This window comes from Trichogramma pretiosum, unplaced genomic scaffold, assembly GCF_000599845.2.
Source record: "Trichogramma pretiosum strain Unisexual culture from Peru unplaced genomic scaffold, Tpre_2.0 scaffold26, whole genome shotgun sequence".
Lineage (NCBI taxonomy): Eukaryota > Metazoa > Arthropoda > Insecta > Hymenoptera > Trichogrammatidae > Trichogramma > Trichogramma pretiosum.
Window position 1 is genome coordinate 636,145 of NW_019641640.1, and position 27,767 is coordinate 663,911.

The 27,767-nt window shown below is 41.0% G+C and overlaps 1 protein-coding gene across 2 annotated transcripts in view; it reads right to left on the bottom strand.

Annotated features, from left to right (window-relative positions):
- LOC106652571 (cAMP-specific 3',5'-cyclic phosphodiesterase) overlaps nucleotides 1-27,767 on the bottom strand; it is a 172,120-nt gene that overhangs the window by 128,461 nt on the left and 15,892 nt on the right. The window contains exons 1-2 of one of the 2 annotated variants that reach the window (XM_014371592.2): nucleotides 20,201-20,289; nucleotides 8,038-8,304 (exon numbers count right to left, since the gene is read on the bottom strand). In XM_014371592.2, the coding sequence (XP_014227078.1) occupies nucleotides 8,038-8,120 (83 nt within the window). In that variant the 5' untranslated portion in view covers nucleotides 8,121-8,304; nucleotides 20,201-20,289. Of the gene's footprint in view, nucleotides 1-8,037; nucleotides 8,305-20,200; nucleotides 20,290-27,767 lie in introns of those variants that run through there. The other variant, XM_014371594.2, reaches the window with a different exon arrangement.

Sequence of the window (27,767 nt, forward strand, 5' to 3'; positions counted from 1 at the left end):
TCACTCTTAGAGGAAGAGTATCAACGACTGAATGACATTTACATTTCATATTTGCGAAATGCAACGTATATTCTATATATCTCTATGCGTGTGACGATAATATAATATTCCTCTGCTTCGCGGCTTATATAGCGCGCAGAGCCGAATTGGCCAGAAATTACTACTTATACCATGTGTATTTAACGGCTGCCAAGTTCAAATATATACCCATGGAGAGGCTTGTAAAAGCATATTTCACGCAAGTCGGATCTTGGCTTCGCTGCAAGCGTGTATCTTTCTTTCTCTCTTTCTAGTTCGCTGCGGCGCATTTTATCAGCCGATAACCTTAAATTGTCTTCTCGGAAAATTCAAATTTTAAACGGCGTTGAAAGCCGCTTACTCTCTTCCTCTCTTTCTCCTCCTCTTCCTCCTCTTTCGTATTAAATTTGACCCCGGCGCTATCAGCTATTTTTTTTTTTTTTGCTTTTTTTTATCGTAACGATACGGCGCGCGGCAAATTCCAAAATTGCATTCCCAGAGTATCGGAAATCTCGCAGTACAGAATCATAAAGAAAAGAGAGGATGAGGGTGAAAAAAAGGCTTGAATTCCTCGCAGTGTCGGAAATTTATTTAAACGCGAGAGCATCTTACGTTCGAGAGCCGAGAAGAAAGTTATACCTCATCGTAACGACAATGCCGAAGATTTGGCTAATAACGCAGCTTTTGTGAAGGATTTTTTCTCTAGCTCTCTTCAAAGCTCAAAGTCGTTCACAGATAACCTGGCAATAATCGCAGTGCCAGGCTCGATTTTCTTTCGCTTCGCTTTCACCTCCTCTCTGTCTGTCTCTCGCTCTCCCCTCCCCCTTTCTTTTTCCATAATATAGTGACGCAGTTTATAAGAAGCGATGTGACCCAGCACGCAGCCTCTCTTTGCTGCGTTGTATACCTGTACGTATACGCGAGCGCATAAAGATGCGCTCTAAAATCTACGTGCGCCTGCATACATAACACGATAAATCTCGCTTATACGTATACATTGAAATAATAACGATGCCAATAATTTAAGAGCTTCCGTATACATTGGCCTTTTACGATGAATCATGCGAACTCGTCGAAAGAGAGTAAGAGAGACCATTACAAAAACATCAAAGCACGAAGACGACTGCAGGTAACTGCGTGTAATTACATGCTCTTCGCGAGCGAGAGAGAGAGAAAAGTCAAGAAGCTAATAAACCTTTCGCGATGCGATCTGCTCTGCTGGCAACGCGTGACGATGACGATGAAAACTGCTTCGAGTGTAGATGCATTATGTAACGCGAAATCATAACTTTCCGATTGAATTTTACGCTCGGGCGCATTTTACAATATCGCAAAAATGTCGATGTTCGACATGCGTTTACAGAGCCTGCGGGACGTTTGTCATTATGCGGAACGAACATCGGATGCTAATTCTATCATATAGGTAAAACCTTTCGTTTCGAAACATCGTTAGCTTGCATCAATTTGCAAGGAGTAGTACATGGGAAAATTTATAATCAATAACTCGTCCCTCTTTCCGCGCGGTAAAGTAGTTTAAACGACTTTTTATTCTCGTCGAATGAGATTCGTTGCACTTTTTGCTTTTATTAAAAAAAAAAGAGAGAGACGCGAACAGCCGTTTCGATCGTATAGCAGCACGAATAATTAACTTTGCACCTGGTTCCGTGGCTTGCATTTATTCCGCTCAATTTTTCCGATGTAATAGGCCTCTTGGTATCGTATCCGATATAACCTGATTTTTCTTCTCACGAAATAAAAACAAAAAGCTCGAGTGCATCGAGTGAGAATCGGGAGGCTGCGCGCGGCAATTAACGGGAAAATCTCTAGCCAATCCGAGCGTCTTGTTATTATTAATCATAATTATTTTCCTAGCCCGCTGTAAAATGAAATTTGTCAACGGTCAAGCTTCTATACGTGAGAAATAATTGCCTTACGCTTAAAATATAACATTTGAAGCACGCGATAAAGCTCGAGTGCTCAGAGTCCACATCAGAAGGTATCTTTCTCTCTCTCTCTCTTGCTCTGTATTCCGCGAATAATTGAATACAAACGCGAACCTGCGCCAAATGTCTCGAAAGTGTAACGAGGGCGTCACACATCAACACCAAATGGTATTAACACGCCCACGTGCGTGTGCGCGCGCTTGAAAATCATAATAATAACAACACAGGCACCGAAGAATTAAATTATTGCGCGGATGTCGTTTAATAATTTCGTTCAATTTCAAAGAGCCACCTTGATTCTGTATACCGTTGGAAAGCTCCGAATCATGAGTGAAATTTTGAAACGATCCGAGTTATATTTCAAAATATGCGTGTAATTAAGCAAAATTTTTCACCTCACAACGTTGTCATTCAACGCTCGAATTTTCACTGCAATCTGTTACGCCTTTTCTACTCGCATTCAACTCTAGCCATTTTGCCTTTATGCAAAAGTACTTAATATTCAACAGCTTTGTTTAAACAATATCAAGATAATCACGGGCGTGCGTTTGTGTATGTATCTTTTTGTGCTTTTACCCTTTCTTCGTTGTTTTTTCTCTCCCATTTTCGACAAAATAAGCCGCGCGCAAGCTTACAAAGCCTCTCTTTACGACCGCAATTGTTCGCTCTTGAGCGCGCCTCTCGCATGCATAGGCGAAAACGTAAACCACACATTGCCATCAGCAAAACCGCAGCTGCTATACATACTGGCAGCATAGGGTTTATAAGGTATACTGCACACACACACGTACGTACTTACGACAATAAGAATACACAGTATGGCACACACACGCGTACACACACTATGCATGGACGTTCTCGACACCGGAGCCAAGTTCAGGGAGAGGAGCGGTCGCTGGAATGAAGCTTCTACAGAAGTCTAAACAGAATTAAAGCTCCCTCTAATCCATACGAAGAGAGCCGCGCGCGAACAAGCGACGATACAAAACCTGGCCCAAATTAACGAGCGCGACTGAACTGACAATTAAAGAATTGTCCGTGCGAGTGCTTCTTTAGAAAAGGTCAGAGTAACGCTGGCCTCTCCCTACCAACTGATTTTGATGTCATTTGTTTTTTTGCAAAAAAAGGCAAACTGAGAAATGTCGTCTGCTATGTAGCTCAAGTATTTAGGCATTATTGCCCCTGAGTACGTCCGAGAGAGATTTTAGGGATTATTTCAGAGGAGATGATTTTCAACAGAGAGCTGAGATTGATCTTTCTGAATGCCTACTTTAACAACTGGGCTGAAATTCACTTTTCCAAGTTTGCTCGTTTGCTGTTAATTATTTATTTTAGTTTCATTCTTTGGGATTACAATGTGCCTCTTTCTCTGTAAGCCGTCTTTATGGCTGAATTTCTTTATTTATTCATATCCTCTTTGCGTAAGAACACGAAGCTTCGCAAACTTACACAAGGAAACCATACGGCATATAGAATCTTACAACAGTACTTTCAAAGTCTATTCACCTAGCCAAAGTAAATAAAGTACATAAATTAACTTTAACGTGTACAGCTCCACTGATTATGAAGTTCTGATAAATTCCAAAGTTCTTCGGTGATATATGGATTCTCGGGAGCAAATACAGGTGTATACTCGTACATCGGACTGTAAATAGAAGAAACGGGGCTTTCAAAGTATGAGTTTCATACATGCGAGGCGTAATTGCCTTCATCCAACCCTTCAACTCTCTAGTATTATAAAAATATTTTTAAATTATACGCCCGAGGCTTTTTAAAAATTACACGCGGAACAGACATTTAATATGCACAATGTTTGCGTTACGTTGGAATATTAAAGATTGTTAGATAGATGCTTCGAGCTTTGATAGGTATTGACTCAAGGAATATTCTTCGGTGCAAATTTATGCATCGATTTTTTGAGCTGTGTTGTTTGATAGATAATGCGTTCCGAAGGCGTTGCTTTTGCAAACGACTTTGCCACGATGAACCTGTGTAACCATGAGTCGATCAACTTCTCGTTCATTTAACAAAGGATTTCGGTTTGTTAATTGGCTTCTTTGTCAAAACGATAATGACTAGTTAAGTAAGTTTGGTTTGGTTCAATGTTTCAGAGATATCGCTAACGATCAAAGTTTCTGTCAATTGAAATCGACGAGTTTAGTCAATTTTGAAGGGCCTAACGTGTTTGTTTCAATTGATTTTCAAGACACAAATCTTCCATCAAAAACACACAAACTTTTAAATGCTAAGCTAATAATGTTACCATTACTTTTGTTATTCTAGTCAAACAAGATTCAAACTTTGTATGATTAGCTTCAATCCGTTGATCCGTTATGCAAGCAACTTCTAATATAGCTAAGCTTGTTCCCTGATTCAGATTCAAAGAAGCCAAGAGGTACACTATTCTCTGAAATTGAATAATCTCGAGCAAGTCAATTTTTCTTTTATTTTAGATGAGTCGGTGCTCATTATGTATGTCGTGAAAGTTTCATTGCGGTTGTAGCAAATGTCCCTACTTGAAAAATACACTAACTGTAAACATTTGATGCATTCGTCGCGACTCTAGTTTCACAACTTTTTTTTTTAAGAGACGACGATGCACTTACAACTCAACCCCTCTGTCATTTATAATTCATTCATTCGCCTCAGTAAGTTGCGTCTGGGAAGAAATGCAAGCACGAGTGGAATCGATTCTTTTTGACCCTATTATCCATAGGAATTTGAGTGGCTTCCTATTACAAACTTCACGATTACCATTTAAGGTCAGTCAAAGCATTAGCAATTACTTGATATAAATTCCGAGTAATTGCTACTTAAATATCAAAATGCCCTTGAGAGTTGGCTCGCACGAGGGCACAAAGTACTCATCTTCTGACAATAATTTAGATTCTTCCCATTTTTTTCCATCTAAAAAAACATCAGTCGAATAGTTCTTGAAAGACGACGATCGCGGTGACAAGACGAACTAGTATAGAATGTGAAAGTTACTTTATATTTAAGACGAATCACTGCTAGTCGCAAAAAAGCGGTCGTACTTGTCGACGAAATTTCTTCTTCTTTACCACTTTTAAAAGTTCCATCAAAACTTTCATATCTCCGACTAATGATCTTTTACGTTTTAATTCAATGAATTCGCCTGTGGGTAGAAGAACAGTATAACTTCATTTCTTTTTTCCTTTTTTTTTGCTTTGAAAATGTGACGATTCCGCAGACAAATGAGATGACTGCATGAAAGGAAAAGAGGCGCGAAATACGGTATATTTATAATTGTAGTTCTTTGGCAATTAGCTCAAGTAACCTTTTTGCGAAGACCGAGTTAATTAGGTAAAAGTATCTTTAAAAGTTGCACAAGAGCACTTTTAAAAATTGAAAATTTATCCTAGCAGTTGCATTGGAAAATGTCTTTAATAAAACACTAACATAATGGCCATTAATAATAAATATTATCTTTGTTGTGTTCATTTAGGACAATCTGCCATTGAAACGAGCTCCGTGTGGTTGCGCAATCACCAACAGAAAATCTAGATCCAGACAAAGATCGAGGTCCAATAGACGTCCGCCCAGTGGCATTGGAGTTATGTGCTTGGACAAAGTGCTGCAAGATAACGAGACTGAAAAAAATCCAACTTGTGACGGCGAGGACGAGTGCCACAATTGTGGCGAGCCTTCGATGTTATTGAGTGACGACGATGATAACACAGAATTATGTTGTAAAACGAGTAAGTTCTTGAGAGTCTTTTCAAATCGCTAGAATTGAGTCCGATTTGGAATAATTTTTCTAACATTTCAAATTTCGCGTCCTCCGCATTTTAAATTAACAATAACAATTGCACTGAATAATAAAAAAAATGTGAGGTCTCAGTGAATCACTACCCCTAGTAGAAAAATCAATGTACGATCAGACTCTCGTAACGTGTTTTTCAGACCCAAGCTGTACATCCAACAAGAAAGACCAGGCAGTACTGGCCAAAATACCAAGACCAAAGGGCTGCGACAAGAACAGCAAAAAGCAGAGGAAAAAGCGAAAAGGCCATTCGTCGAAAGAAGCACTTGAAGCGTCGTCGTCGCTGGCCGACGATGGCAGACGACCCCAAGTCGCAATTACAAGTGGGGAGCTCGAGTTCGCGTCGAAAAACTGCGATAGGCTGCGTAGCTCGACGAGCACATGCTCGGATTGCACTTGTTTAAGGCATAACTGCTGCTGCGAATCTTCCGATTGACTTGCTCTATTTGCTTTGGCAGCGCGAGCAGCTAAAAGCTTATACACTCTTCGAATTACACAATCCGTGCAAAATAAGATTTCATCCATCGATATCATCCCCCCAGCAACATGCACTGAGTCTCTTTCATTCGATTTTTCAACCTTATTTCTAATTAGTTCACTTTATCGATTTACCATTGAACCGTGGGTTAATTAATAAATGAAAACCGATATAGATGTGCTTTACAAAAGCATTCCGAAAGCGCACATTCCAATTGGAATTTTATTGCTACAGAGAAGCCTTTGTGAGTTAATTATTCTTAAAAGCGTTTCTAATAATCAATACTTTTTTTTTATCTCATTTTTGAGTGTGCATCGTGTACCGCGTGTGCGACAATCCTCTCCCCTTTTTCACTCCGATAAAGACGCACACTGGATTTTACAAAATATAAACCCGTTATATTCTTTTTTCCAACTCAGATGAGAGAGGCATTAACGAGCCATAATGCTCAAATCCAATAATATAATCCTCGTATCAAATGTACACAAATTATTGGATATTTCTTACTGCGTTGTGAAAAGCTTTCACAGAGTGCATATTCTTCTTCAGTTACCGTGAAAATATACACGACCATAAAGGTATTGTTTGCATCATATACATTCAAGCTGAACATGAAAGCTAATTTCGCTATAGTTTACTTATGATTTTGATGAGAGCAGAGTCAATTCAAAGTCTCAAAACATCCAATCTATTTATTCTGCTCTGCTCAAAGTTAATGGTATTTTAACATAAATATATTGGACAGATATATGCCCCGATACAGGCGGTATTCAGGTCCTTTTTGAAAGCTTCTTTGTAAAGAAAGTAATTTTCTATCGTAACATCGTCAAGAACACTCGTCGTTTTTGATGTAAATTACACGAGTACAATTACGTCATGACAGCACCCGAGAGGTTGATCTTTGAAAATTTAAATAAGAGTAATGTTTATAATGAAACTTGTTAATTTCATTTTCCGTGGCGGAACGAAAACGCATTTAACAGCACAAAATTATTACTCCGAGATGATTCATAAATAATCATCTCCATAAAAAAATTAGCTGGAAGTCAATAATCGAAAATGCTTCTCTGCGGTCAGTAAATCAAATTAATACACGAGGTAAGCTTGATACGTATCGGTGCATATTAACTATCAAACGATGAAGTGTTTGTACCGTTTTATTATTAACGTAACATTGGTATTCGACAACATAGAGGTAGGTAAAAACGTTGCGTAATAAAATGTGATTAGCTCAGGAGAATTGGAAATTTTTTTGAGCCGAGAGCTTTCGATACTTTCTAATGGTAATTTATGCGAATGCAGTAGTGTAATATTTTTCATTGCTTAATTTGGTGATTCACGAATTAATTAATATCTCGATCCATTAATTACCAACGTATGTGTAGAGATTTATACATCTGCTGCTTATTAAACATCTTTGATGGGACCAGCGAAACTTACGTAAAGTTGTTTTACAAAAACGAGAAAATTTACAGTTTTCTCATTAAAAAAAGCTTTGGATGCAATCTCGTTAGACATCTGCCGCTTTAAGAGATTTTGGAATAAGTATAAGACGTAAAAAACACACGACGCGGTGGCAGCGCAAAGATAAATTATCCATGGAGTTGTGCAGTTGGTCGCTTAATTACGCACAGCACAGAGAGCACAGGGGGCGTCGATTTTAAAGCACACCCACACACATCAGAGGAACCAAGAGGAACACGCGAGCTGCCTCCAAGTGGCTCATATGCTCCATACGGTCTCATCGAAGGAAAAATATACGAGTGGGTAAAATATGATGCTCTCGGTGTAAGTAAGTTGGCTGTGGTACTCACCGAACGTTAGCGAGGGTGTGGCGCCGGGATCGGAGGTTGTGATAACCCCTGAGCTCGCCGATGCTGCCCTGCTCGGCCTGCATTCTCGCCTGTGCCGTGGCCGCGGCGCTGGCGATCACGTGGTGCTGATGTCCGGTGGCACCGGCCGTCGTGACGCTTCTGCGTGAGCGCCAGCCAGTCCTGCTGCTACCTCCGCCGCCTCCTCCTCCGCTGCCTGCAGCAGCACCTCCTCCTGTACTCGGTGTCGGAGATTTTTTCTGGTAGAGTCTGCAAAATCAACACGAGCCAGACGTCATCATTTTTGATACATCACGGATCCACGCACACACACTGACGCGCTCTTTTTACGGCGCTCTCGTCGTGTAGGTATATGCACTACGGTTTTCGTTGCTCGCTTACTTCGGCATTCAGGAAAAAAAATGTCAAACGGTGTTTTTTTCTCGTGTAAGGCCTGGAGTATTTAAGAGTTATAGAGACACATTTACATGCACGTTCGTATATTGGTCTTAATTAGAGGAAATTAACAGGCTTGGAAACCGTTTTTTACAGGATTTCAGAGAGTCATGCTGTACAACATTTATATAGATAAATTAAAAAATTCCAGTGTATTAAATAAATTCTACATGTATACTTATTCTAACTGCTTTTGATCAGCGCTCACATATCATCAATTTGAACTTTATCTCAAATTGTGTTAAATCTCAAATAATCGTAATAAATCGCGATGTAATGCCTGACATGGTAGGAAAATTCCAGTACCAAACGCTGCTGTATTAATCGAAATAATTAGTCTGACATGTAACGCGCAACGCAAACGCTCGCGTCCAAGCGAATTTCAAAAAGTATTCAAATTTCCTGGTTGGCACGATCGATATCTTCTACATCGACGAATCAGAATTTGCGTCACGTCATAGCGTCGGAGCTTCTCGCCTCAAAGTAAGTGTGATTTCGATATTGGCTTTCAAAAACGTGTTATGTATCCGTGTGCGCCCGTCGACGCGCATATCGTGTACACATACTCGGAAATAAGAGCAAAATGTAAAAAAGGAAGGAGGGATTTGCAAAGAAAAATCCAATTACGAGAGGAATCCGCAGTGTTCGCAAATTTTGCTTTCATAACTACCTATGTGCTTTTACACACATTAATGCATAGTAGGGTGTCCGTTATTTCCCGACTTTTTTGTATTGCTTCTCCCCCCACCTAGATGTCTTCTATTTGATAAGACAATGAGAAAGCCGGGTTATAGAGTTCGAAAAAATGATTTTAAGGTGGCCCCCAAGCGGCTTGAAGCTTACATGTATTTTAAATGGGAAAAACTTAAAAATTTGATTCTCAGCGATAAAAATGATGAAAAAATTTGAAAAAATTCAGCAACCCATGTATTTTATGTATTTTTTGACGAGGAATCGATTGGTGACCTTGAATTTGACCTTGAACATAACCTCAAAGCTACAGCGAACCAAAAATCGTTTTTTTCACAGTGACCCCCATTTTTTATTGCAGATTCGAAAAGAGCGGAAAATTTCATGTCTGATTATGTCTTTCGATTTTTTTTCAAGGGTATTCAAAAGGCGCTGCAGATATAGATAAAGCCCTAACTAGTAAAAATTCGAAAATTGCACGCTAAAATTAGGGTTTTATTTGTATCTGTAGCATCTTTATAATGCCCTTGAAAAAAAATCGAAAGACATAATTTGACTTGAAATTTTCCGCTCTTTTTGAATCTGCAATAAAAAGTGGGGGTTACCGCAAAAAAAACGATTTTTCTCAATATTTTGTTCGCTGTAGCTTTGAGGTTATGTTCAAGGTCAAATTCAAGGTCACCAATCGATTCCTCGTCAAAAAATACATAAAATACATGGGTTGCTGAATTTTTTCAAATTTTTTCATCATTTTTATCGCTGAGAATCAAATTTTTAAGTTTTTCCCATTTAAAATACATGTAAGCTTCAAGCCGCTTGGGGGCCACCTTTAAATCATTTTTTCGAACTCTATAACCCGGCTTTCTCATTGTCTTATCAAATAGAAGACATCTAGGTGGGGGGAGAAGCAATACAAAAAAGTCGGGAAATAACGGACACCCTAATGCATAGCAACGTCATTTTTTTGCTCCTTCCGCCGAGCTAGCTCGCAACTGCTGATATAGGGGTCATAGATAATTGACGCGAAAATTGAAAATTCCGATGAGAAATCAATGTAAGCAATCCTCGTCCCCGGAGTAAACAATCCAATAAAAGAGATTAGCACGGTAAAAGCGCGGAGAAAGAAGAGAGAAAGAGAGCAAGAAAGAGAACAACAACCATCGACAGGCTCGATAACGGCGTCAGAAAAAGTAATTCTTTCGCGCGGCACAGGCACTATTAGGAAAGAATTAGTGGATAAAACAACGTGAAAAGACACAAAAAAATACAACTATCGTGAGGATTAATCGAGCTGAAAGCTTTTATCCTATGACTTCTCAGAAGCGCAGGGGTATAAGCAGCGGAGCAAGAGCGAGACGGTCGAACGAGGCGCATAAATGTTGAAAAGGCCCAAGAGAAGGAGAAGCTTTGCCTCGACCGAGGACAGCAGCAGTAGATATGGATGGAACGAACGCGCAAAAGCAAAGAGGCAGAGAGAACGTGTGTACCGATGCATTCAGTTATAGGTGTTCACAATATCCGGCAAATAGATTGGAGAGCACAGTCGGCTAATCGGGAAATGAGCTAAGCCGAGAGAGAGAGAGAGAGAAAGCTCACAAGCTCTCTCGCTGCCAAGGCCTATATTTGTACCTCGGGGGCGTACATTTGCACATGAACACATACATACACACACATAGCCATGTCACATATATAGCTGCATTGTCTTATCTTCTCAAGCACAAACGCTCCTTTAATAAGAAGACAGTACCGTTGAGAGACGTGAGCGTTTGTATGTGTATGCGAGCATAAACATAAGACATCTGCAATGGAGTGGCAGTCGCGCGCACCCCTCTGCGCTGCCTCTTGCCAGTCGCGCAGATCGAAAAGCTCGCTCCCATCGTATTATATTCATATTCATAATATATCTGAGTAAGTCGCAAGCTCTCCTTCATATTGCCGCGCGTGCACGGCAACGTCGACGACGACGAATTTCCCGCTGCGTGGCTTTAGATAAATGCCATAAAGCGCGCCGTATGCTCGCTCGAACGCGTATGTGCGGCCTCCTATCGCGAGACGACGACGACGACGTGCATGAATACCAAATCGACGAAGAAGTGCACCCACGCATCAAAGACGATGTATTATAGACGCGTATACGATCGAGCTAGGGATGTATTTTTTTCGTCTTTTAGTCATCCGAAATTGCGCATGCTACTGCATGCATTTACTCTTCAAATTCAATCTAACATTTTCACGTCTGTGTACGCTTGCAAATGTTTCGCGTAATTCGGTGCCATACATCAACAGGCGTGAAAAAATATTAAATACCTCGGGTTCAGAAAAACAAGAAAGGATATTTGTGGTTTTACATGATTCGACGTATGAAGAAATAAGATACTCAAGATTTTATTAATGAGCCAGTGGACAGGTTGATGAATTTCATTATTAAAATGGTCGATAAGTTCCTCACTTGATGGATGAGAGCTTATAATTAGCTTAATGGACAAGTCTCCGAATCGAAGCATTAATCAAATTTCAAGTACTTTTGTCTTCGAAAAAATGTTAACATTGTACGGACACACGCCTACTCATACCAAATAACAGCTCACGTATACACATTTGCATAGAACATCTTGATGTTAGAGTTCACGACGAAAATTAATCTCTCAACTGTTCGACAAGTCAACTCAAGAGGTCATTTTTATCTACTTTCAAGTATTAACAAACCTTATAAAGCTCAAATTTAATTTAACTTTTATCAACAGTTGCCTAGTTTTTTAATAAGTCATCCGTAGTATAATCAATAGAAAAATGTTAGTTGAATTATACTATTGAAGAACATTGAAAATAACTGTTAATTAGGATTACAACATTTTATTTACACTTTAAAAAAGAATTAAAAAAATTAAATTTTCAAATTAATTTTATAGCTTCAACGAAACTGATTAAGTAAGCGAAACCTCATTTATTTTGCACATAATATAGTTTAGGTTAGACTAGTGGCAACCACGATTCTCCATGATCCATTGCAACGGTTTGTGGCTTAACTTTTCCACGACGTTTACTTTCGGTAACTGATTTTTTTCGTCATTGATCTTAATTACTAATGTCTCGTATGTTCATCGTAGTAATTATTGCAAATAGTCTGCAGAGGAGTCATTCCATCTTTTTTGGCTACATTTGGATCCGCGACTCAATGAATAGTAACCTTTCCATTGACTCCAATAAAATGGAGCGCGAAGCGCGCATTTGAATATAAGAAAGTATAATGTGTTCAAGCTCTTGCGGGTACCGAAAGAGCCATCTGTCGGATTACATTTAATATATTCAATGCGATCGGCCGCTTATTTCTCGCAAACTAAAATATACGTAGTTCAGCATAGATGAAATACAAAATTTATTTTTTCTTATGAGAATCATTATCGAACAGAGTGTTTCGAACGAAAATGATCAATTAAGTTGAGAAAAGAGAATATTAAGAAATCCAAGTGCATAAGGCACATTAATTAAAATAACCAGTCATTCACTCGACAATAACGGACAACTCTCATGAAATAACACATTTTATTTTCACTTTTTACTTGGATTATTAAAAAAATCTAAAAACATGATAAAATTATACTTTGGACAATCAAGCTCTCGAATAATGTAATTCTCATACGTTGGGATTTAGACGAATGATGCGCTATGCAGCACTGAATTTTGAACCTTAAATGCTACCTTATAATACCCGAATGCTATATATAACACGCGAGTGCTCATGCACAGCCGCACTGCAGGACTGAAATTTTTCGGGAGTAAGCACAATTTTCCGAGAACAGACAAGTTATGCGTTTACCATTGCAATAGCGTGCGGCTAGAGAATTTTCTCACGAATTCGCGCGCGCGCGCACGCTCGATTATGAAATTTTTCGCTCGCAGCTGTTATTCGCGATTTTCCAGTTTGTATTTTATGCGGGCACACGATTCTATTTTTACTCCGCGTCTATTTTTACAATTCTCATAATGTGACTTTATTACATTGACTTATTTTTTTCATACGACGTTGTGTACAGGCAAAAGGTTAGTGAAAAAGTGGCGTTTCTTTTTTTTTTTTTTGTTGCAATAAAACAATTCAACTCGATGCGACGTGTCTCTAGCAGTTATGCAATTCTTTTTTTCTTCTTTTGGTATAACATATTTCAAAATGTACGTTCCGACATCTCCGAGTATGTCTACGTGCAGGAACGTCTTCGTCAAAATGCAATAATTCAAAGGAAAACGTAAACTTCAGGTTTGTAAAAATGACAAAAATCACAAGTTAATTCGCGAGGAAATTCCGGTGATTTTTTTTTCTCATACCATGTATCACACAGAGACAACTGTTGAATTTGAACAATTTTCGAGAACAGGTAAGAAAATTAATTTCACAAAGCAATTTATTCGAATCACACAAACTCGTCGGAGAATCATGTTCATCATTAATTAATTCGAGCAGGAGTTACTTTTTCGCAATTTCAAGTACAAATGACGTGCTACGACGTTAATCAGTTGCGATTATGCAACGAGCACGCGCGTAATTATAAATCATTTGACAAAACTGAGATTTATCATCGTCGTTTCTTCTCCTTTTTTTTCCTTTTGTCAGTTTGAAATTATAAGTTTAATAATTAGCTCGCTATAATATTACGCGCGAACGGCTCGGGCTCGACTCGGCGGCCTCGTGTCGGCGCGCGCGCGCACCGTCGAACCAACGGGACAGATCGATATCGCACGGATTATCAAATTAAACGTATTTAATAATGTATGCGCGTGTTTGTTGCGTGCAGTACAACGTCGCGCGCTCGAGTGACGCTCGCATTTTGCAAAAATAATCCCGCGGAGAATTATTATGCGCTCGACGCGTCACAGGCGCATTTTCTCGCGCACTCGTGAACTCGCGGCAATAATTATCGGCGGTGTGTGTAAAGCCAAACAAAGAGAGAGAGAGAGAGAGAGAGAGTGAGAAAAAAGATTCCAGTTTCGCTGGAATTTCGTAGCGAATGCGGTGTAGCTAGCTCGAACGAGCTAGAAAAACGACGAAAAAAAAGTCTAAAGATCCAGTTGTGCTATATAATGTCGGAATATATAGGCAGTACACGTCGACGAGCGTCGACGATATAGATAATCGCGCGCTCACTGCGTGTAACCGAACGAGCGACGCGCAATGTGACGTGCGCGATCTATATGTAAAGGTAAGGTACGGCGCAAACACATGCACTGCCGCTGCTCTGCACTGCTCTATACGTATACAACGTACGTATACATTGACACTATGAGCACACGAGGTGTACCGTCGACGTCGACAGGCGGAAAACACGATACGTACATATCCGCGCGCTCGCGAGTATAATACACCGAGTCAGCAGCAGCAGCAGCAGCAGCAGCAGCAGTGCGATGGCAAAAACAAGATGTATTACACACGTACACAGGCGCACACGGACGGACGATAGCAGACATGACGATCGCGACTAGTAGCGGAGTGTATAGCGCGCGTGTATACACACATAAGACTGCATCTTCGCGTCACTTGCGTAATAGTATCTAATGATACTCTAGCCGCGCGCGATGCGTCGATCGCGGGCTCTCCGACGAGCAGCAGCACGACGACGATACGAGCTCGCAAAAAAAAAACAAAACAAAAAATAAGACACGCTGCAAACTGTGCAAACGGGTTGAGTGGATTTGCGAATTGCTTTATATCAATTGCGAGAGATTTTACCTGCGAAGCGATCGCGCGTCAAGCCCAAGGTGTCCGAGAAACGCTCGAGCTCGCTCGTTGTTGATATTTAAATATTTAGTTGAAATTAAACGAGCTGATTCGTGAGAGATAGCGTGACGGCAGCCGTGACGACTATAAATAAAGTCGCACTCGAGCCATGGATTACAATGAGCAATTTGGCAGCATAATCGACGCAACACTGTTTAAAGCCGACTGACAATGACTCGCACAGGTACACTACAACTAGTAAGTCATCAGTACTCGCACATATGTTGCACTCGTTGCACGCACCAAAGGGCTAGATTTCCCTAATGAACGCACTGCCTTGAATTGGCCGGAGAGAGTTCCATTCAAAGTTGACCGTGCCGCGCGAGGCCTGGACTTAATACTCAGCGTTTCAACTGCGGCGAGACGATATTTATGTAGTTGCGAAACTTGGAGCACTCCTTTGAGTCGCGGCCGATTAGTGCACATACAATTGTACGCGCTCATCAAAAGAGATCAGGCAGAACTAGCGGCTCTTTTTATCGTGCATAGTTTGGGCTAGGCTTACAAATTATTGCAGATGCGACGGCGGCGGTATGTAATACACAATGCGATTGCGGCGGGACCTTGAAGCTTCTCGTCTTTTTTTATTCTTCGACCGTTTCAAGTGGTCAGGGATCGGATTTCGTTGGCTTTAAAGTGCGTGCGATGCGTCGTTTGATCAACGAATGATGCCTCTTGCGTGTGAGGCGCTTTATTTTTGACCTAGTCTCTCTCTCTGAACACATCGACTCAAGCTCATTCATTTTTTAATTTTATAATTTTTTACCCCGTTCGTAAAAATACACAACGCGAATAAGGCCCTAATGACCAAAAAATGACCATTACCAAATGGCCAGTTTTTAAAAATGTTATCAATATAATAATGTTATAATTATTGAGTTTAACCAATTTAAAAACGATGAAAGCATTCACCAATAGATGGCGAGTACCTTTATCTCAAAATCTGCAAGTGGAAAAGTAAAAATAATTGTATAAGTGGCATCCTAGTAGCCTAAGGTGGATTCAAGGAGAGCTTCAAATCGAGATTTTGATTGATTGATTGATTGATAATTTATTACAGTTCATCTCATAGAGATTGTGAACTGACTCGAGATTATTACAGAGACTTTACATGGGTATTATTTAAGTAGTTAAATAACAGAAAAAGGTAAAAACAGACAAAAACAGAACGTTATATGAAAGACCAAAAGCGGAGATCGAATCGATGTGAGGTTCCGCGATTGAAAATTAAACTTAAATCTAAAATCTAAAATCGCACGACAACCAACATTTATTTTATAATTGGATTATTAGCGGCAGCTCGCAAGGTAGGCGCGTAATCGGCGGCGAAATTGTGGTAGTGACTCGGCGTCGCGAACCGCCAGCGGCAGCTCGTTCCACACTCTCGCGCCCATGATGGAAAAGGAGGGCCGCAGCACTTCCGAACTCGAATCAGGCACGTTCAGTTGAGGCAGGGAACTGTTCCTGGAGAGAGAGATTCTTTGTTCCTCCCGGGGTTTCAAAGGTCCATCGCCGCTCGAACCGTTGCGGCGCTCTCTCCTCTACCTTACATCCAGGTGAGGGCAGGCGCTCGAAGTCACGTGGTCAGCGGTCTCACTCGTCCGGCGGGAGGCCCAGCTGACGGCGCGATCGACGTGTGACCGGGGGTGAAACTCCAGGCGCCACACATTTGCCCAAAATGCATCCAACTTCTCGTAAATTTCAGAGAAAACCGTTGAAGCTACAGCACAATGGTCACGTATATTTTTTCAGAACATCAATGGTTACAAACACAACGTCAGGAGAGATGATTGAAGCTACGAGTCACTCTTAACGAGTATAAATTTTATGGTGCAAATCACGAAAAATAATGTAAAATAAAAAATTAAGTATGCTTAAGCGTTTCGTTCGAGGTTGTGTTTGTGACCATTGATGTATCGAAGAAGTGAATGCCACCCTAGTGCTGTGTCTTACACGGTTCGCTCTTAAGAATACGAGGAGGGAGACATATTTTTCAAGAAAATCGAACTCCAGAAAACAGAAAAGAAGAAAAAGTTAACACGTAGATTATATGGAGAAAAAAAACTCACAGAATAGCTATATCTCAGTGAGAAATCAAAATTTTGGAGTTTTGAAAAATGCAATGGAAAAAGGGGAAACATTTTTTCCAAAAATTATGTAATTTTTTTTTCAATTTTGAAAAAGATTAACCGTAATTAATTCTAGCATCCACTACTAGATGGCGAGTACCCTTATCTGTAAATCTGCAAGTGGCAAAGTGAATAAATTGTTTAATTCGATGCGAAAGTTTATTGTATTGTAGGTATAAGTTGAAGTGAGCCCCTGTTCGGAAGTTTTTGTAAATAATAATTCCTGTCAATGATCTTTACCTGGAAAAAACGGGACTCTACCCCATGATTTGTATCAAATAAAGTAATCAATCAATGAATGCTGACGCATGACCGTCATTATCAACAAGCTACAAAGTTTCTCTCTTTTTCTCTGTATTTTTCACTTGTGCGCCAACTGCAGTGCACGCACAGTTTCAGGTTACATTTGGGTGAAGGCTATTTTCCGCATCATCAATGCCCAACAACTTGATAATACACAGAGTGGAGTGCGAGAGAGAGAGAGACAGAGAGAGAGAGAGAGAGAGAGAGTTGAACGTCGGAGCTTCGCGCAGTGCAGTAGGAATGTCGATAGACCGCGCGCGCGAAAAGTTTCTCCATGCCACGCGCTATTATGCTACTATACCGCTGCTGCTGCTGCTTCTGCTCGGGCGCTGCACTGTGTGCTCCCGATGATTCTATTAATAATCCCTTTTCATCGGAGAAAAGTCCGATCCCCGGCGCTCGGCGAGAGGCCGATCGATGCCTCCTGCGCTGCACACTGCAGTTGTACAAGTGAGTGAGGGACTACTCACACTATGTGCACTGTGTGTGCGTGTACGTGTGTGCAAGTGTGCAGTGCATCTCGAGCGCGGTGACGGCGGCGGCGTACCAACGTGTCGATATATAGCATACTTGAGCGCGCGACAGAGCTAGCCGGCTTGAATCTACAATACGAGTCAATATACGGACTAGAAGCTCTACATCTGATCCGCGGCCTCTTCCCCCCGTGGACTCGATAGTCGGCTTTGAATTCAATTTGACTCGAACTGCATTTCTCTATCGTACGTAGCAACTATAGGATAGTCGTCGCTCAGCTGTCAGTCAGCTATTACGGAGAGCGAGCGGCTTTTCGCTCGATCGACGAAATGCGTCAGTTTTACTTTGATGGCAAACAAAGTAAAGCCGCATTTTATGCGGTGCGCGCGTCTACTATGTAACCAAGCGGACGCACTGCACGTATAGTACATAACTGTGCAGTGTTTCAGTCAAAAGTCCACATGTCGCTCGAGTAGATGTACTAACTCACTCCCAGCTTTACATTGTCTACGCGTGTACATCATGCGCGCTCGGCACGACTGTGTGTGCACAGCGATGTGATATACAATCTTCTTCTTTTTTTGCTGTTTGCTACCGAGGCAAACTATACGCGGCCAGTGTACAAGTTAAGCCGAGAAAACCCGATGCCGCGCTCGCGCCTGTAAAATCGTTAATTTAACGTTCGAGAGTGAAATTATACGCAATAAAATGATTTCTTTATGGCTTGCTGCCGCTGCGTATAGACGCGCTGGATGCGCGAGGGGCCATCTTCGGTGTACACTAACTCGCGCTACTGCTACTACAGCGTTGTGCTCTCGGTCGTTTCAAAACGGTAACGTCTATTTAAATCTTCGCGGGTAATGCCGCAAAATGTATATACTCACGCATACACGCGAGCTGCTCGCAACAGCCACTGTCAGTCTAATGAATTGAGTAAACAGCAGCATCAGCAGCAGCCACGGAAGATGATGCGCTCGTGCGTTTATATACGCGTATATATTAGACGACATAAATAAAAGAAGATGGGGGCCACAGCAGATTAACCATCTGACATGTAAACGTCACGCATCTCTTATAAGCCACGCGAGCACGAGGAGATTTGCCTCATGCGAATTCGCTTCGAGCATGTAAAAGAGAAGAAGAGACGCGCTGCACAGTGCATACGGCGCGCATACTTGGCCACGCTATATAGAGGAGCTGCACCACGATGAGTAGCATAACTCCAGACCCGCGAATATTTCGCTGCAAATTCCTCGTTATATCAATTTGAAAAACGAAGCAAAACATTTAATATTAGTATAATATATGTAGTATATGTTTCTAAGCAAATTAAATAGTCGATTACAGAGTACAAAGGAAAATATACTATTGCTAGAAACTAATATCGATCACATGCAACACTTGCTATTATTCGCATTCATAAGGACTCGGGTTACATGGAGTTCGACACCTTCATTTAGCACGAGCAACAAAACATCTATGTATTTATATACATCGTATACCATATTCACTATGTACATATTTATATACATACGCAGTGCTGTGTATTATATAGATATTGAGAAAAGATATATGTATATGTACTTAATATAAAGAGAAACACACATAAATAGGGGTAGTGGCTCTCTCAGGAGAGGCCTCTCGTATATAATATAAGTTATATATATCGACAAGCAGTTATACACTCGATCAGCGGGGGAGTACGGACGACACACTATTATTACTCTCTAGCCCTTAATATCTGTAGGATAACATTGTCACTAGATCGCTCTCGAGTGCTACACACACATATATATATCTATAGGCGTATAGCATAAACACGTAAAGGATCATCGAGCATCAAAGGAGTTAGTATAGTGTACAGTGAGCGAGAGAGAGGGAATTCAGCGCTTGTATGCGCCGCGATGGATGAAAATCGAAGTGCGAGAGTGGCTCGAGCTGTTCGCTGCGGTGTAGTATTAGCAGTGCGAAATTTGAAATGGAGCGAAAGCTGCAGCCTGGTCTACAGCAGCATTAGTAGTAGTGCTGCTGCTGCTGCAGCAGTATAAGGTGAATTACGTGCAGCGACGAGAGCGCGACTCATGAGGTCTATTTTATATTTATGTTAGGGAAGGACGAGATGCATTATTACCGCGATGCACATACATATAGATAAGAGATAAGAAAAAGTGCCAATGAAAATGCAGTGGTGCGAGTCGCGCGCTGATGTATATAAATAGCGCACGTGCAAGAGAGCTAGTGAAGGTGCACACATCTAGATGCAATAAAGTTAAATGGACGAGAGAGCGAGGTAGAAAAAGAGAAAGAGATAAGAGGCGGGTTATATCGTCTCGAGTTCTGTACTTACCGCTCGCGAGTGTTACGACCATGATCTTCGTCGTCCTCCTCCTCGATGTCGTGCAGTCTCGGGCTCAATCTGTGCTGCGAGCTCGGGCCTTCCTTGCCCTGGCCGCGCTCCTCGTCGTCGTCCTCCTCCTCGTCGTCCTCGTCCTCTTCCTCCTCGTCCTCATCCTCTTCGCCGAGGTACTCGACCTCGAGCTCTTTGGGCCGGGCCGCCGCAGCCTCGTTGGCCTTGGAGTCGCTGGACTCGAGATCAATCTTGAGTACCGGGTGGGGCTGCTTGTGGTGCAGCGCTTGCAGGCAACTCGTAAATTGCGCTTTGGCGCCACTGCCTAGTTCCACCGTGCCCGCGAGCAACGTCGTGGACTGTTGGCCGCTCAGGGCCGCGCCGGGAGCCGAGCCGGGGCCGCCGCTACCGGCCCCGCCGGTGCACGGCAGGCAGCAAGACGACGCGCCCCCCACCTCTGCGCCTCAACGCCCCCTGCAGGCGCTTAGCACGCGATCTCGACGCACTAATCTTCGCGAAATTTCGCAAGCCGTCGTCGTCGTCTTGTTGGATGATGATTTTGATTGTTCCCGTCGTTTTTCTTTTTTTTTTCCTCCAAGAGCGAAACACGCCTAGGCAGCTTTTAACGATTTGACGCAGCTGCTGCCGAGCTTCGTGTCCGACGTGGCGTGGCGACGATTCAATTACTTCGGCTTCGCCACCCTCTTCGTCGTGGATAATTTCACGGCTCGATAAGAGTGAGGCGTTCTTTTAAGTGTACTTAGACTATTTATTCTGCTGTGCGCACTTTTCAGTCTTGACCAGTAACGAAGACGCGACGACGTCTATATCGGCAAATATCACGGCTGAGCTTTCGTAAAACATGTGCGGGGGTGGAGCGCCGGACGCACGTACGCACAAGTCCGTGTGTGCTTTTGCGCTCGAGTAAACTTAAAAGATTTTTTTCTTGCGAAACTCGTACGTGTAACGCACTTCAGTCTTGGAGCCTTCGAGCGTAGCGTCTCTTCTTCTTCTTCTTGTTTTGTTTCCTTAATTCTTTTTATTTTCTACCTAGTTTTGTGTGTTGAGCTTGCAGTCCTTACGAGCAAAGTTAGTACCTATATACAAATCACCAGCGATAGACTCGTAGTTTCGAGTTTGTTTTTTTGTTTCTTTTTTTTCTTTTTACTAGAGAGAGTATAAATCGAACTTTTGTAGCGTTGCGAGATGTGCAGATGGGTGTGTAATAACGACGAAGCGAGAGCGATGCAGCTGCGACGAGGCTACCGCGCGTTGCTACGCTGGCAGGACAAGGAGCTCTACACCGCTGCTACCCACTCATCTATATCAGTCCGGAGATTGACTCGCTTCTTCCTCGAGTCTTGCTGCTGCTGCTGCGGCGGCTACCTCAGCGAGTTAGAGCGAAACGAGATGAAGTATCTGCGACTGTGTATAGCTGCAAAGATATCTTCCTCTATAACTGTGTATAATCTCGCGCGCTTCTCTCGCTCTCTCGACTCAAACTTCTTCTTCTTCTTCTTCTGCACTCGAGGCAAATCAAGGATCTTCCATTTTCCGAGTTCGAAAGACGTAGCCTGGAGGAGAGACACGAGCCCAGTGGCGCGTGGACCTTGTACATGTACACAGACGGATATACGAAAAAGAGATGTGTGTTTGACGCCTATTATGATTCCGAAGCTGGACACGGCCGAGGCAGCTCGTCCGCCGCGGGCATCGTTTGCTCGAACGCAACAACCGACAGCAAAAACCACTCGCTCTTTTCTTCTTTAATTTCTCCTATTTTTTCCTCTTCTTCTTTTTTCTTCGTCTCCTGACGCTCGCAGGCACCGAGCCCGCTCCGACTGCTTGTATTTTCAGGACTGATGAGTGCGAGCGGCGATCGCAACGCAGACAATGACGCCTATTAGTACGTACTAGTAGTAGTAGTGGTTGTTGTATGTGCGGATGATGCGTGTGGATAGCAGCTTTTTTTTTTAATGGTTTTGTCGGTACTCGATTTTTGTTGTACTTGTAGCTGTTGTACTTGTTGTAGCTGTTGTTGTTGATGATGATATGAGTTACATAGATAGTAGTACATTTTGTGATTGTCGAGCGCAGAGATATGGTCGCAGGCGTGATTTTGGCACTGCACAGAGTTAAAAAAAAAGAGAAGAGACAAATCGGTATATGCTTGTTACAATGAAGATTAATTCATGATCTTAGTGCGAGATAGATAATGGACAGACAGGGGTTGACAGAAGGTTGACAATCAGTTGTTTAACAATCAAATCGTGTTTGTATGTTTGTTATTCGGTCGACGAATTGATGAACGTATTTGTATGATTGACTGATCATGGTGCGGTTAAAAGCGGCACGCCCAACGCGCAATGAATTTCTTAACTTTTATGAATGAAAAGGAACCCTGACATACGCGTATAATCAAGCTAAAAAATTTCTTTATCACAAAAGGTAATAACAAATAAACATTCAATGGGTTTTTGAATAATTCCATCATAGTTCAGTGAGAAGATTTCAATTTTAAACTTGGTGCAATTTAATTTCAGTCGCTTTATTATTCAGAAAGAAAAATATATATACATTTCTGGGTTAGAGAAAAATACACCTATTCCGAGCTGCAGGGCGATTTCCATACAACACGGACTTACCTTTTCATTAGGATCGATGACCAGAATAGAAACGCTTAAGAACTACGGGGCGCCCAAAGAAATCTAAATTTTTCAGTAAAAGTTACATCCTTGGTAATGTATAGTTGAATATGTAACGCAATGTTATTTTTTCTAGTAAGATCGTATTTTTTGATTAGGAACGTAAACAAAGGTAATGTGAAAAGTAGTAGAGATATCTTTCAGGAAAGTTTGTGAATTCGAACAACCAAATCCACGAACGGATAGAGTCTTGGACTTCATTAAATGAACTCTCATGAATATTCAAACTTTATCACGTACTTGGTTTAAATTAGCTAAAATCCGCGAGTATAGACTCTACTATTATGTACCATTTCGCTCTACTCATTCACCTTGTATATAAACCTCGAGTCTATGGGTAATTCGTGATGCAAAAAAAACTCTTAATTAAAAGAATTCATTCAAGCTCGAGAAGTCGCTGAATAAAGCTCGCGCAAACGAACTTTCATCCTTCGTTTCAATTGATATTTATTCCTTCCACACGAAAGCTGCTAATTTTTAAAGGAATGAAACAATTTTAACGATAAATAGTATATCTGCGGGGATAAAGTGTGTTTTCCTTCGGATGTAAAACGAATACGGCGAAGCGACGTTTCGCTGGAAAAGCCAGGCCACGAGAGAGAGAGAAAAAGAGACAAGGAAAGAATGCTTAAACAGACGAAAGCGAAAATAACGGTAATCCACGAAGAAAGCTTATAAATAAATGTTTTAGGTCAGGCTTTACAGGGGCAATGTACAAGGAAAATAAACCGTCGCGCGCAGTGTCGGGCGAGACAGAAAGGAGAAAAAAAATCTCCACGCCAGTGAGGTGAAGTTGACTGTATTTTTCATCGCACGGAGGGAAAGAGAGAGAGAGAGAGAGAAAAAGCTCGCAACTCTCAAGTGTTATAGGAATATGATTAAGGACACAGGAGTTTTTAATTAAATTCAGACCGCACGATGATTGAAATTTGCTCGAGCTGTACTACGTCGCATTCGATCCGCAATTCCAATGCGCCGAGTTATAAACTCGCCGCTCTACTGTATTGACACATAGAATCACATCGCAAAGATTATTTTTCAATTGTCTAAAAAAAGTATACTGCATTCGAACTGTCGATATTAGTGAGAAAATCGATTGCTGTAGGGTTTCGGATTGCAATACAGCGAGTTTAATGCACTGATAGATTCATATGACCACAATTCATGGAAGGCGTGAATCATTGATGATAAATTTATATTCAGTGGTAAAATTCGGGATTATTTATCGTTGTCGCGTCACGAGCAGTCGAAGAGACGCATTAAAATTAAACCGTACGAATAATTCAAAAAGTTTACGATGGCTCGCCAACCGACCCGCGAGTATTCCGTTTCGTAAGGCACGTCGTCGTCGTCGTAATCTTCGTTACTAATGTAATACAATATCTTTCTCGAGCGCGCGAATATCCTTCGCGGGATGGGGCGTCAACTGTGAAATTAAAACCCTACGACAACAAACTCCTGCAGCAGCGGCAGCACTGCCGAGTTATATTTTGTAATTGCGCTCCTTCGTCATTCGGACTTTTTTAATCTGTCTGTGAGCGTGAATCGCTAATAACCATCTAGTTACAATTTACTTCTACTTTTCAATAAGCTTAATTCACTTGCAAATAAACTTTATGAAGTGCCTTATCTTGAAATAAAATGAAGAATACTCGAGAGGCTAAAAATATGGAAAAAGCTGTGTTTCCGAATAACAAATGACTCGATCTCGACTGTGTCAATATTTTACAAGCTCTCAATGTTAAATGAATATCGATTTCTATTTTAATTAGCTATTTTGCAGTATATCTGTGCGCTAATCTGAAATTCCAACTAAATCAACAAAATATTAATGGCTCGTAGATGTTATTAACTCACTAAATATGTCCGAAATTAATTGACCCGTAAATTAGATTTTACAAATGAATAAAATTTGTTTGGAAATACAATGTCGATGAGAAAGTGCCATAAGCATTGTGAACTTGCAAAAAACTTTTTTAATTCAAAATGTCCTGCTATTCTTTCTGCTTCCATTATATAATTTTTTGTTCTTCGCAAGTTTGCTGCTATTTTTTAATTTTTTTTGTTTAAATATTTGTCCTTTACACTGGAAAAGAGACTGAATAATAGCATGAATTTTGTAACTTAAAAATGACTTCAAACGTCAAGTGAAATAAAATAGCTTTTGTTTTGAGAATTTTATATTTCGACGCGCGAGACAAAAACTAGACTATTTCGAAAATCCCTTAAAATGACTTTGTTTCAAAATACCGACAAACGGATGAAAATTACAATTTGACGAAATGTAGAATATTTTATAAAATTATTTTACCAGATTGTGAGTGCGTGATATTTTTTGTTGAAAAATTTCATCAATCTCGAAAATGCATAATGAAAACAATCGAATGATTTTAGCGACTAATATAGTATAATAAAGCAGAGGTATCAAAGCATATGAATGTATTCAGAGTCATCCGAAACCTCACAATCTTGTTTTGCAATCGACGCTAGATATGTCATTTTACCATAGTAGTGTAAGCTTATATGCCACGCGTGGTCGAAAGTCGAGTAGGTGTGAGCAATTGTGAAATGCGCATAAATATTATATGCAATCGAGTAAACATCAGCGAATCACATATAAGCTGTCGTTGCGCTTGTAGAATACGTGCATACGCCGTCGCGGCTTTTATCTCTGTATTATATACGAACAATCTGAAAGGACATCGAGTTCTCGAGCTGTCGTCGCACCTCATACATCATTTCTGCGCGTACAACTCGTACATTTTTATGAAAAAAGTTTCTCCAAAGCAATATGGACTTCTTTTCGTTTAATTGACGTGCACGAGGGTGAGCCTTCGTCCGACTCTAATGAATCGCTTCGTTTGCTCAAAAGTCTGCAGCTCGTCTTTTTTTCGTGTCTCGCTCTCTCGCGCGCGCAGAGCACACTTGACGCGAGTGAAACACGTTTTCATCTCGTGGAGGATCGATTAAAAATCGATGCGCTCAATCGTTTCGTTTGTAACCGGCTTTTGAGAGTACTTTTTGCGACACTTATGCCACGAAAGAGCCGGAAAAATGAGACTTTAATTAAATTAGATTATCCAAGCTTTTTGCAAGAGATCGACAAGATGCAACTGATACTGCGTGCTACGTTTTTTTAATCGCCCTCGAGTGCCTGATTTATAGATGTAACCCTCCTCCAAGTAAGTAATCGTTTCTAGTATTACGTAAGATGATCTTACAGATAGTTGAGTATACTCTCGCAGTATCTACGTTATTCAACGCGTCTTGTGCCATATACGTAAACACAATAATGTAAACGCTCGAAAAGCTCGCAGTTTTCGCGTTGGAAATTTTATTTCATTCCTATTTTCTTTCTTCTCTCTTTATTCGCACGGGACAAGTGCTCGCACGAGCAAACGTATATACGAGAATGCCAAAACAATAGGATAACGCAGTCGAGTATATTATTTTAGCGAGGGTCTTTTGTTTTGGAAAAAAAAATTATTTTACGCAGTTAGCGAACTCGAGGATAGTTGGACTATATAACATGCGGGGCAAAGGCTGCAGCAGCCACAGCGCGCGAAGCCCGGCTCCGCGCGTTATACACGAAATAGTCCATTACGCGCATAAATATCGAATATCAATGATATACGTACGGTATATGGAGCTATTTGCGTCCGTCGCAATTAACGCGGGAAAAAGCTAGAAAGAGTGAAGTGAGAGGGAGAGAGAGAAAGAGAATAAACATTCACTCGAGCGCGCGCAAACTTCCTAAAACCGATCGATATACAATGCAGACATTGCATAAACTTCGCATGAACGTTAGGTATACGCACGCTTGCGAGTCCAATATAGGTATAATGCACGTGTAGCCCATTGGCATAATTTATGTTCGGGCGTACATGTATCCTTTGGATTGAAATGAATGATGAAAATGTTGAGCAGTCTCTGAAGAAAGTTACATTCTAATTAACTTACAAGTTCATTGTGAGGGTGAGACATTAATTTGTGTGCGTATGTGTTAAGGCAAATAGTCGAATCAAGTAACGCCTGATTTAAATTTTGTTTATCAAATTGCATTTTAATGAATATTTTTCATAAATTCAAGAAATCTCAGTTATCGAAGTTTCACCGAGTCATCGAAACAGATTCGTTTAGTTTACATAAATGTTATCAAGAACAATAGAAACTACTCAAAAGCTTCGAATGCAGCAAACTGCTGAGAGAAGCTCGCGGAGAGATATAGAAGTTTCGTTTTTTGGCAACTCAAACGTAGCTGCAACAACATGTTCTGCGAAACTCTCCCCTTACATAGTATCATCGCGAACAAGAGAATTACTCAAATCAGCGCGAAGCTACGGATTAATCAAAATCCACACTTCCACGTGTATATAAGACATGTCAGTGGGTAAGTTTGCGCTTACTTGTGACGATATTATTATTTACGTAGAAAAGAAGTCAACAGCAAGAGCAGTACGCATACAGGTATTATATAATTTGAACAAAATTCAACGCGTCATGTGTCACATACTCGACTAGTCTCAACACTTCGTGTAATCTACTTTTACCACTAAGCCGTTTGAAATCTGAGGAGATTATACGTCGGAAGGGGTTGCAGCTCAAACCTTAATACTAGCCTCGAGTCTTTTTGTTCTTTGTTTGGGGGAAAGCTGGGATTTGCGAGTTGATTTTACAAAATTAACCGCGATTATTCCAATTGAATTTATAAGTATTGGGCTGTGTATGTGCCAGTGTACCGCGTGCTGGATTCTGGACATTTTCACGAGGGACGCGGTATAATTAACCATCATGTACGTACGCGCGTTCGGACACGGTAATATAAACGACGAAAGCTCCGAATAATATCGATGAGAATAATA